Below are 12,381 nucleotides of genomic sequence, written 5' to 3'. Positions count from 1 at the left end.
CAAGAGATTACGACTGCAATCGTTACCCAATGCATTTTAGTATAAAAGAAGGTGTTTGATTAAGGCAGTGAGCTGAATCCTTCCTTGGGCGTTTTCCAGCAGAGGCTGGAAATGGATTCTCTAAGTGCAATTCCTGCATCACAGCGGGGTTGCTCTAGATGATCGCCAGAAGTCCCTTCCAGCTCTGCAACTCTGCAATTCCATGATGATGAGGATACTTTGGGCTAGATTCTTTGGTCCAGCCAGGAGACAATGACATCGCCAAGGCAGTTCCTGTTGCCCCGGCAAGCTCTTAACATTCCCGCATTTCATTCTTTGCTTGGTGCTTTCCCCAGAGACACTGTGCAAAATGGGTGAGCATGAATAACAAAACATCTGTTTTTTAAAAAATACCTTGTTTTTTGTCTAAACCTATGATCCGGTGCCAGGGCAGGAGAACAGGGATTCACCCAGGAAGGGTTGTGACCAAGGGGCAGGAGGCCTGAGGGTTCAACCCCTGATGGCATCTCCCAACAGGGCTGGAAGTGTCCCCTGCCTGAAACTCTAGAAGACAACCAATTTCCTAATCTACTGGGAGGAATGGGGTCAGCCTATGGTCTGGAGGTCTGTTAATAACTGACTGGATTCCAGGTGAGGCTGAAGGACCATTGAGAATTCTTACAAATATTGCCTAGCAAACTGTTCCAGGATTGTGAGGCATGTCCTTCAGGTGACCACCTGCCGAGGGGAGGCGTCTGGGCACGGGCAGCTGGGCGTTGCATCCTTTGCTGAAATTTCTTCATCTGCCCCATCATTTTCCTGCATTGCAGGGGGTTGGACTAGATGACCCTCGTGGTCCCTTCTAAGTCTAAAATTCTACAACCTCTTGCTCCGAGTTCTTGCTCCTTCAGCTGATACCGTTAGCAATTTCTTTCTTCTCCTTTTTTGGAAAAAAACCCCTTTCATTCATTTAAGAGCATGCCTGTGCTTGGGCTGTCAGCTGTTCTGTTAGACCAGCTTTCTCCAAAATCAGATTCTGGTCTCAATTCATCTGGACTGAGTACTACCCTGTGATTATGCTCTTATTAGAGAGCCCCATGGATTCATGCTCCCACCCTCACTTTACACATAACTTTACGAAAACAGACGGTGAAGATAACTACACCTTTACCCTCATTTTGAGACATGTTCTATGGCTTTGCATTCCACGGAGCCCACAGCAAATAGTTGAAGGGATTCCTTCTCCTTCCTCAGGGCTGTAGGAGGGCAACTCCATACCTGCCAACAGTCTGCAGGCAAGAATGGGCCCCGTGTCAAACGACCACATTGCAGGGGGTTGGACTAGATGGCCTCTGGTGGACCCCATCCAGTTCTAGGATTCTCTGCCCTTCCTGTCGCCAGCCCTCATCCCCTACATGCTGTGGGCAGATTCACATCATTTTTTCCCCTAAAAGGGCACACATTTCAAGGGAATGGCTTCCCCCCAAGTACCCTGAGAACTGGGGTGTTGGGAACTGTAGCAGAAAACTATAGTTTCCAGGATTCTTGGAGGGGGAGGGCAAGTCATGTGCGCTTTAATATACGGTGTGGATCTGCTGGCAGCCATGTCTGTTCAGATCAGCCTGTTTTCCACCGGTTTTAAAGCTGAAAGTTTTCTTTGGCTCTCTAGATCCATGATACAGCTGGGGGGAAAAACCTCCATTGTCCTGCAACCTGTTATTAAGTGGTTCAAAGTGAGTCTCGCCAGCAGGTGAAATAACATGCTAGGTGTTGCTGCGGCGCCTTAAAAGTCCACGCACGGGCATTTTACATGTCTCGCCATTCCTGGCAAAATGCACGCCCCCCCCCCCCCCACAACACAGTTCAGAGGCAGAAGGGAAATACAACTGGAAAAACTTGCAACTGGGAAGTGTCCCAGTGCGGTGCAGGGGGTTAAAATGTGGGAGAGACCAGGGTTCGAATCCCCACTGAGCAAGGGAGCTCATTATGGTGGCCTTGGAGGCCAGTTGCTGCCTCTCTCAGCCTAACCTACCTCCAGTGCCATATAAGCTAAACAAGCTATAGCTTAGGGCCCCACTCTCTTGGGGCCCCCCAAAATTTAAAGAAAGAACAAAACTGGACGTACATTTCCAAAATGTAAGATAAAAATAAAATAAAAATAAAACCTACATACAGCAACAGTGTTTTGTGTTGTGCAGGCTGCTATTTGTGATGTGCAAATGGCTTTAGATACCTATCAGGTCCATAAATTACTATATAACATATATTAAACACAAAAAACAGCAAGAGTTTGTTATTGACAAAGGACAGCTGGACATAGAAAGGGCCCCATTACATTCAGGAGCTGAGGGACTCATCAAACCTAAATCTGGCCCTGGCTACCTCGCAGGGCTGTTGAGAAGGGGAAGGGAGCCCTATGCAATGTTTTGAGCTTCTGGGATAAAAGGTGGGATATCAATCAATAATAATAATAATAATAATAATAATTTATACCCCACCCATCTGGCTGGGTCCCCCCAGCAACTCTGGGCGGCTTCCAACAAAACACTAAAATACAATAACCTATTAAACATTAAAAGCTTCCCTAAACAGGGCTGCCTTTTGATGTCAATCAATCAATCAATCAATCAATCACAACCGTAAGACTGAACCCAGCACCCCGCAAAGACCAGTCAAAGCTCCTGTGGTTTTCCCAGAGACAGATAGCAGGAGAGAGAAAGGGATTTTCCAGATGGCTAATAGGAACGGGATTTCTCCCTGGTTGCCTCCTTTTCCCAACACACCCCTCCTCCCATTCTGCACCCAAAGCGAGCGAGGCAAGCGGCATCCCATCAAGGGCGCCTGCCTCATCCTTCGGACCTTTGAACCCCGGCTGGAGTTTGACCCAGGCGAGCGGGAGAACACTGCACACCTGCCACCATCCTCCTCTTTACCTTTTCACACGGCACTGCCGGGCACTGCACACGACCCACCGCAATATTTAACAGGGACTCCAGGGTGCCCTGGGGCAGAGCGCCTTCCTCGCCCGACGCCAGGAGAGTCCGCAGCTCCAGCAGGGCCGGGTCCAGGCTGGCATCCTCCGGGCCGGGCCCTGGCATTGCCATCCCTGGGAGACAGAGCAGGAGGACGACGGCGACGACGGAGGCTGCCCAGGGGAGAGGTGGCATGGCTGGGTTGGCAAGGCTGTCTTCTGGAGGAGACTGGCAGGTGTGCCTGCTGCTGCTGGCTGGCTGCTTCTCCAAGACAGGCTTTGGGGCAGGTGCCCAGGTGCTGTAGACTCTCGGCTGCCCCGCTCTGCCGCTTGCGATGATTGGCTCAGGGTGAGATTGCCTCAGGTTAACCATTCCACAGAACCTGTCCAGCTACGCAGATCCCTCACCTTGATAGAGGGGCAGGTCTTGGCAAGCAGAGAGGCAGAGGCGGCAGACCCTGGCTAATCCGAGCTCCTGGGTCACCAGGAAAAGAGGCGAGCAGCCAAGGCTCCAGACAGGGAGGAAATGAGCCAGCTTTAGCCTCCAGCTTCTTGCCCAACCGTCCTCATGAGCTCACCCACCCAACGTCCCCCTTTGGGGTGGAAGGGATCCTCTGCACTGTTACCTCATATCCAGGCCACAAGGGTGAGGATGAGGAAGGAGGGAGCGAGGCATTCGGTGGGTCTTTTCACAACCGGCACTCATGAGATCCCCTTTCAGCCCAGAATGAGTCATTTTTGTGTGTGTGTCAAACAGTTTGAAAGGCTCCTGGCTGGGTTCCAGGACAGAGGGACATCTAAAGTGTGTGATTTTTTTTCTTTTATTTTTGGGGGTGTGAGCGTTTGGTTTGTGTGTGGATGTGTGTTTATGTTGGGCTTTCTGTAAACTGCATTCAAAGCTTTCCAGAGGATTTGTAGTCCACAGCACATATTGAAAACAGAGTTTTGTGGCACCTTAAGGACTGACAGATTCATTACGGTATCAGCTTTCGTGAGCCCACAAAGGCTTATGCCACAACCAGAGTGCCTTTAAGGCATCACAAAACTGTTGCTTGTTGTGTTAAGAGAGAGGGAAAAGATCCTTGCCAGAAGAGGACACTCAGCACATGAACTGAGTTAGTTTGCCTTTCTTTCTTTTAAAAACACACACACAATCGGGGTGGGGAGCGCTTTGCACACGCTCAGAGGGTATTGGCTCAAAGTGCCAGATTTTTTTCCAATACGAAAGGGGGCAACATCATACGGGAAATTTTATTTATTTTTTTAAAAAAATATTTATTAAAGTTTTATAGGTTACAAAAAGAAAAAGGGAAAACACCAAGTTAAGCAAAAACTAGACAACACATCACAATAAGGAGATATATATATATATATATATATATATATATAACAGAAAACAGAAAAATAGAAACAATTAAAAAACACAACGAACCTTCCCATAACTTATCTTTCATTTGCTTCTTTCCTTGACCTCCTCACACCTCCCTTTTTTGTATTCTAGTTCGGTTAGCTATTTCAGCAAATCCTTTCCATCCTTCCCAATTTTTATCCTATAATTTATCTTAATATAATGTAGCTTTACCTTCCCTCCTTTCATCCATTAACAGTCTATTTTTACTTAGTTCTTTATAACATTTCTGCTAAAGCCACATAACTTCATTCCAGCCTCCTTCTAACATTCCTTAATTTTACAATGTTTCTGTAAATAAGTTTAAATTTCTTCCAATCATCTTCCACCGACTCTTCTCCCTGGTCTCAGATTCTGCCAGTCATTTCCGCCAGTTCCATGTAGTCCATCACCTTCATCTGCCATGGGAAATTTTAAAAGGGTAATTGTTTAAACCTCAAACGCAACATTTCAGGCGGTGTAGGTTTCTCATCTGCAGGGGCTGCCAAAAGGGAGAGATTGAGACATTGCTCAGGAAATAATAAAAATAATAATAATTTATTATTTCTACCCTGTCCATCTGGCTGGGTTTCCCTAACCACTCTGGGCGGCTTCCAACAAATTATTAAAATACAGTAATGCATCAAATATTAAAAGCTTCCCTAAATGGGGCTGCCTTCAGATGTCTTCTAAAAGTCTGGTAGTTGTTGTTCTCTTTGACATCTGGTGGGAGGGCGTTCCACAGAGCGGGTGCCACCACCGAGAAGGCCCTCTGCCTGGTTCCTTGCCTCAAGGCACTGAACAGGAGACAGTGGCCTAAACTAGGAGCAAAGGGTGACTTTGAAGAAGTGGGCACCCAGCAGGATTCCACAAGTGCCATTGGGCTCCCTCTCCTGCCTTGGGAACACACTATTAAAAGCAGCCAAACAGCTGGTGCTTTAGAAATAAGAAATTATGTCTGATTATGGCATTACGAAGAACAGTTATGCACCTGCCAATCTGCCTCTGCCTCTCCCATCATTCCAGCTTTGTTCTTCCTCCAAGCCCTCGGGGACTGAGCGCCGGGCATTCCTGCTCCGCCTAGCCTGCTCTAACCCCTAGAGGCCACAACCCTCTTTCCAGCTGCTGGGAATGAAACCCAGCCGTGCTGACGCATCTCCTTGCTCTTTCGCCACACCCCTGTTTTGCGGTCCTAAAGAGGACCCAGGAATGTCGAGGGCCAATTTCCTTGACTTTCAGGAGCATAAACAGCACATTCCTTGGCCACCCAGGGGCATGCCCCTCTGGCTGAAGTATCCAGACAGGCAGCACAGAAGCAATGCATAGGGTGTGAGAGAATCAGTGCTGCCTAGTGGTTAGAGTGCTGGACTAGGACCCCGGAGAGACCGGGGTTCGAATTCCCACTTGAAGATGAAGTTCACTGGGTGACCTCAGGCCAGTCGCTTTACAGGATTGTCGTGGACTTTACGTTGTTCTCCTGCTTCTCACAACCCTGTGAGGGAGGCTAGCCTAAGAGGCAGCGACTGGCCCAGGGATTTACCTGGTAGAAATCACAGGTGTGTGTCTTCACCTGCCTCCCTCTCCAGGGATATCAACACAGACTTCTGTGTCACCTTAAAGACTCACGCGTCAGCTTTCCTGGACTGATGCTTGAAGTGTTATCCTGAGTTTCAGATATATTCGCTTTGGGAAGAGGGCATTGCGAGCAGGCAGGTCAGAGGGAATGAAAAGCAGATAAGAGCAGAGATAGAGTTAGTTGCGTAACATTAGTTGTTGGTTACGCAGACATCCTGGCATTGGAAAGCCAATCAACACAGGTATTGTGCTTTCTTTTATATATAAAAAAAGACCCTATTGTTCTGATCCATTGCGCAAATGGTAGCACTGAATAGGGATAATTATAGCATTTTTTCTTAAAAAGCAAGAGTAGCTGAGCTGGTTTGCAGGGCTGAGGGGAATCTCAAAAAGTAAAACCTTCATTAGGGCTCGCCAGAAAGTCAACAAAACGTGGCAAGCTTCTAAGTGCCGCAGGTCTTCAAGAAGGTGGTATGATAGACATGTTCAAATATCTGAAGGGCTATAATAATAATAATAATAATAATAAAATTTTATTTATACCCCGCCCTTCCCGGTTCAGAAAACTGGACTCAGGGTGGCTAACAACAAATTTAAAACACTTAATTGATGCAACAAAAACAGCATAAAATACAGTATAAAACATGATTAACAATAAATTCAGAATTAAAAAATCAATTTAGGAGGAAAATCCATCCAATAAACATTAGATGATCCCCAGGGCTAGCTGGCTAAATTAGTCCTATTTGGACCAGTGTGGAGACCAGGGGAGAATTAGCTGTGGGATCCCAGAGCGGGTAATCTTCATAAAAAGGGGAGAGGGAGGAAAGGAAGGGGAATAAAAGATCAGACTAAGTTCAAATTGAAAGCCAGGCGGATTAGCTCTGTCTTACAGGCCCTGCGGAAGGAAGTTAAATCCTGCAGGGCCCTGGTCTCATGGGACAGAGCATTCCACCAGGTTGGAGCCACCACTGAGAAGGCCCTGGCCCTGGTGGAGGATAGTCTGACTTCCTTAGGGCCCAGGACTGACACATGGAGGATGGCAGAAAGTTGTTCCAATGGATTCAAATGACAAAGAAGGAGATTCCGACTATGTATATCAGGAAGAACTTTCCAACGGCAAGGGCTGTCAGACATTGCAGCTGGCTCTGTTAGAAGACGGTGGACTCTCCATCCTTGGAGATTTTTAAACAGAGGCTGGGCGGCCATCTGTCCGGGGTTCTTTAGCGGCGATTCCTTCATTGTGTGTGTGTGGGGGGGGTTTGGACTAGATACCCCTTGCTGGTCCCTTCCAACTCTTTGGAGTATTGTGAGTCAATGGATCGGAACTTGAGTATGCAGAACTTCAGGGAAATTCAACAATTCTGCAAAATCTTCCTGGGCATTACTGTATATATACACACACACACACACACACACACCCAGTGGTACCTCGGGTTACATACGCTTCAGGTTACAGACTCTGCTAACCCAGAAATAGTGCTTCAGGCTAAGAACTTTGCTTCGGCGCGGCGGCAGCAGGAGGCCCCATTAGCTAAAGTGGTGCTTCAGGTTAAGAACAGTTTCAGGTTAAGTACAGACCTCCAGAACGAATTAAGTACTTAACCCGAGGTACCACTGTATAGTGAATCACCTGTAGCAATTGTGTTACTGCTTCCACTCCACCCCCTGTGACTCGGTGTCCCTTGAGAGAGAGAAAATGTTTCCCATGCGCCTGCGCTTTCTGTTTATGCTTCAGCGTCTATTTTCTTGTTTGAGAAAGGCTTGAAGCTAAAATCTTTTCAAAGCCAAGAACTGAATGAGTCAGCATGGTGTAGCGGTTGAGCAGACTAGGAAGACACGAGTTCAGGTTTCACTTCTTCCAGGAACTTGCTGGATGGCCTAAGTCATGCTTCTGAGATTTCTCAGTCCCTCCCAACCCTACAGTTCTATTATTGTCTCAGCTTTCTTGTAAATGTGACTGAGCTTGTTTATTCATTCATTTAGAATCATAGAATCGTAGAGTTGGAAGGGACCCCCGAGGGTCATCTAGTCCAACCCCCTGCAATGCAGGGATCTCAGCTAAAGCGGCCATGACAGATGGCTGCCCAACCTCTGCTTAAAAACCTCCAAGGAAGGAGAGCCCATTGCCTTCTCAGGGTGTCCATTCCACCGTTAAACAGTTCCTACAGTCAGAAAGTTATCTCCTTTCTTGTAACTTGAAGCTACTGGTTCGAGTCCTACCCCCCAGAGCAAGGGAAAACAAGCTTGCTCCATGCAGCAGCCTTTGAGATATTTGGCTCTCCTATCTCCTCTCAATCTCTTCTTTTCCAGGCTAAACATACCCAGCTCCTTCAACCATTCCTCATAAGGCAGGCACCCCCAACCTCCTGCCTTATGGCCTACAACTCCCATGATCCTTAGCTAACAGAACCAGTGGTCAGGGATGATGGGAATTGTAGTCCAAAAACCTGGAGGGCCAAAGGTTGGGGATGCCTGTCATATGGCTTGGTTTCCAATTCCAGACCTTTTATCATCCTGGTTGCCCTCCTCCGCACACATCTCAGCTTTCTGCGTTTACTGGATAGCTCAGTTGGTAGAGCATGAGACCCTTGATCTCATCTCAGGGTTGTGGGTTTCAGCCTCACGTCGAGCAAAAGATTCCTGCTTTGCCGGGGGTTGGAATAAATGACCCTCGTTATGTACTGAGTTGAATAGGATCCAAAAGGCAGCAGTCTGATTGGTCCTAGAACAATAGGGTCGGGAAAGCAGCAGTGTGTTTGGTCCTAGAACAATAGGATTCAGAATGCAGCAGTGTGATTGGTCCTAGAACAATAAGGTCCAGAATGCAGCCGTCTGATTGGTCCTAGAACAATAGGGTCCAGAATGCAGCAGTCTGATTGGTCCTAGAACAATAGGATTCAGAATGCAGCAGTGTGTTTGGTCCTAGAACAATAGGGTCCAGAATGCAGCAGTCTGATTGGTCCACAGGAGCCACCCAAACCAGCTCCAGGTGGAAGTGAATCCACAACCTGATTGGCCTACAGGTGAATCCCAGAATTAGCCAATCACGTGCAGCCCATTGTGTAAATAATGTTTATAAAGCAAACATTCTGGGGGAACTTCCATTCCTCCTCACCACTATGAGCTGAATAAAAAGCATGAAATCCACTCTTGACTCCGAGTATATTTCACTCGTTATGGTCCCTTCCAACTTACAGTTCTATGATTCTAAAATGTGAGGATTTGGCAAGTACACTGACTTCATTTATATTCCACCTTTCAGCCAAGGGACTCATGGCAGCATTCATTAAATCAGAGAGATAGAAGGGACCCAAAGGGTCATCCATTCCAACCCCCTGCAGCCCATTTCTCTTGTCCTCCATTTTATCCTCACAACAACCCTGCAAAGTAGGTTAGGACTAAGAGGTGATGACTGGCCCAAGGTCACCCAGGAAAGCTTCATCGCTTACTGGAGATTCGAACCCTGGTCTCCCAGGACCTAGTCTGACGCTCTAACCACTACATCACGTTGTCTCTCCAGCATCTGAGAATGTTCTGAAAGTGCTGTGTAACTGCTCAGGTTATAAATAGCTCCTAACTTACAAGCACAACAAAACAGGGTTAATGGAACATTAAATATGTGCAGATCTGGCAAAAGCTTTGGGGGATTACTGTAGAACCTCTTTCATCAGGGGCAAAACAAGAAACCACCATGAAAGCAGATTACACCATTATAAATCTGCGAGTATTTAAGGAGCCACAGGAATCTCTGTAGTTTTTGCTGCTCCCTTGCACACCTTCAAACTTACAGAAGAACCTGAAAGGTTGTTGGGTTTTAATTATCATTTTGACGCAAATTACAACCCTGGAACTTTGCCGCTATACACTGATCTCACAGAAATTCTCCCTGAGAAATCTTGCTGTGTACAAAGAATGTCTTCTTCTCCTCTGCGGTTTAGGTTTGTGATGCTTAACGAGCAGAGTGATGTGGCCAAGACAAACAGCAAACAGAGATAGACAATCCATTCTGGTTTGGTGGCTGCAATCCTGGCTCCACACCCTTAAAGTTAATAACCGGAGGCTCACTTGGAGCAACAAGTCCCACTCACTCCAGGATTAGCCCACTCCTAGGGGCTCAGCTGTGCTAAGGGCTAACCAAGCAAGGCCTTAAGCCCCAGGTGGAAGGAGAATTGTCCTCCCAGCCTCCCTGCTCTGACTACAGCAAGGGGAGTTAGTCATGGGACAGATCCTCAGACCCTCTGAGCATGGGCAGAATAGATGGCTTTCAGAACAGCCTTGATGGCTTTAAAAGGGGATTGGACACTGTTACAGAAATTACGGGGGTAGCGGCACATCTTTAAAGTTAAATGTTACAAATATTATGCCATGGCCATTAGGCCCATCACCTCCTGGCAAATAGAAGGGGAAGAAATGGAGGCAGTGAGAGATTTTAATTTCTTGGGCTCCATGATCACTGCAGATGGTGACAGCAGCCACAAAATTAAAAGACGCCTGCTTCTTGTGAGAAAAGCAATGACAAACCTAGACAGCATTTTAAAAAGCAGAGACATCACCTTGCCGACAAAGGTCCATAAAGCCATGGTTTTCCCAGTAGCAATGTATGGAAGTGAGAGCTGGACCATAAAGAAGGCTGATCGCCGAAAAATTGATGCTTTTGAATTCTGGTGCTGGAGGAGACTCTTGAGAGTCCCATGGACTGCAAAAAGATCAAACCTATCCATTCTTAAGGAAATCGGTCCTGAGTGCTCACTGGAAGGACAGATCCTGAAGCTGAGGCTCCAAGACTTTGGCCACCTCATGGGAGGAGAAGACTCCCTGGAGAAGACCCTGATGTTGGGAAAGATGGAGGGCACAAGGAGAAGGGGACGACAGAGGACGAGATGGTGGGACAGTGTTCTCGAAGCGACCAGCATGAGTTTGACCAAACTGCGGGAGGCAGTGGAAGACAGGAGTGCCTGGCATGCTCTGGTCCAGGGGTCATGAAGAGTCGGAAACGACTAAATGACTAAAAAACAACAACAACATCCTTTCAATTTGACAGCTCAGGGTTGTTGTTGTTGTTGTTTAGTCATTTAGTCGTGTCCTACTCTTCAGGGAAGTTACTTAGCTTTAAAAATAATATAAAATCAACTCTTTTGCCAGTTTCTCCATTCCAAAGCTATTTTCCCCTTGAAGGGGACTCCAGGAAGTTCCCAGAGGTGACCATTGCTGAGCTGATTGTTGGCCAAGGAAAGCCTAATTCCATCATCAAACTTGCCAAGGGGCCAGACATGAAAAGGAAGTTCTCTTGTACTTTGGGTGGTGGGACTTCAGTAAGTGTTTGCCTATGCTAATCTTATACCAGAGTATTGCCCTGCCCTGCCTGCTTATGCTAATCTTGTACCAAGGACTTGTCTGGACATGTTTGCCAAGGTTAAACTAGTGTAGCCCCTGTCTACCCCTCCCCTTTTGTGACATGTCAGTGATGTAGCAATGATGCTGTACGAACTGTATTCTGGGATATGGTGGGAAAGTTTTAAAAGTCCTTGTCACCCCATCCTCGGGGTTCAAAATTCCTCTTTGAACCTGTTGGGCAATAAACTTTGGTCTACAGCTATTTGCTCCGGTAGGTCGCTGGACTCCTTCCTTTATTCCGCAGGGACCCGCAAATGAGCTGGGTGACTGAGCAGCCTCACACCTATATTTTTCCGTAATAATACAGAGGAGAGGTCTATCGATGGCCCTATGCTCTGCCACCAGAGTCAAAGGTTGTATATGTTTCTGTATGCCAGTCACTGGAAGCGGTTGCCAGACTTTGGCACCGGTTTGGAGTGGACAGTGTTGGTTTTTTGGGCAATAGCTATGACCGTAGGTTTGAGCAGCAATTGCTCAGTTTGCGGAAGCTGCGAAATGTGGAGTTTTAACAGAAAAACAGTACCAAACAACTGCAACTGTTTGGCACTGGTTTGGAGGGGACCCCAAATTTGAGCAGTTCATAGTTAATGTTAAGTACGAACCCCACATTTGATGTATCAACTGATCAGTTTTGTGGGGTGCTGCAAAACACAGGGTTTTTGCAGCAAAATGCTGCAAAAAAACAAAACAAAGCCCCACCTGCAAAACTTTGGACTTGGTTTAGAGAGGATTCCAGATTTCTGGGTTCGTAGTTAATTTTCTTGAGGTGGCTTCTCTTGTGATCGAATCACTGCCTCTCAGCCCAACTGACCTCACAGGGTTGTTGTGAGGATTGGAAAGGTGAAGTGTGGACACCAACTTCCTTAGAGGAAGGCAGGATATAAGTCATGAGAGATACTAACCCATTTCCTCAAAAGGATATATTAAACTTATTGCAAGAGTTCAGAAACCAAAAACTCAGTGACCCCCGCCCAATTTAAAATCTAAATAAAACCAATAAACATTCACAATTTTTAAACTGATAATAATAAGCTAAACAGTTGGAGGATCTATACAACTCTGTAACATGCAG

The 12,381-nt window shown here is 46.8% G+C and overlaps 1 protein-coding gene across 2 annotated transcripts in view; it reads right to left on the bottom strand.

The window, feature by feature from the left end:
• The window catches only part of SLC39A4 (solute carrier family 39 member 4), a 70,204-nt gene that overhangs the window by 42,046 nt on the left and 15,777 nt on the right, over positions 1–12,381 (bottom strand). Inside the window, exon 1 of one of the 2 annotated variants that reach the window (XM_081874210.1) lies at positions 2,913–3,845. The exons of the other annotated variant lie outside the window; for it this stretch is intronic. Coding sequence (XP_081730336.1) covers positions 2,913–3,323 — 411 coding nt within the window. The 5' untranslated portion in view covers positions 3,324–3,845. Of the gene's footprint in view, positions 1–2,912; positions 3,846–12,381 lie in introns of those variants that run through there. 2 annotated transcript variants of the gene reach the window in all.

This window comes from Podarcis erhardii (genome assembly GCF_964252035.2).
Source record: "Podarcis erhardii genome assembly, chromosome: 8".
Lineage (NCBI taxonomy): Eukaryota > Metazoa > Chordata > Lepidosauria > Squamata > Lacertidae > Podarcis > Podarcis erhardii.
This window is presented reverse-complemented; position numbering and strand designations above follow the sequence as displayed.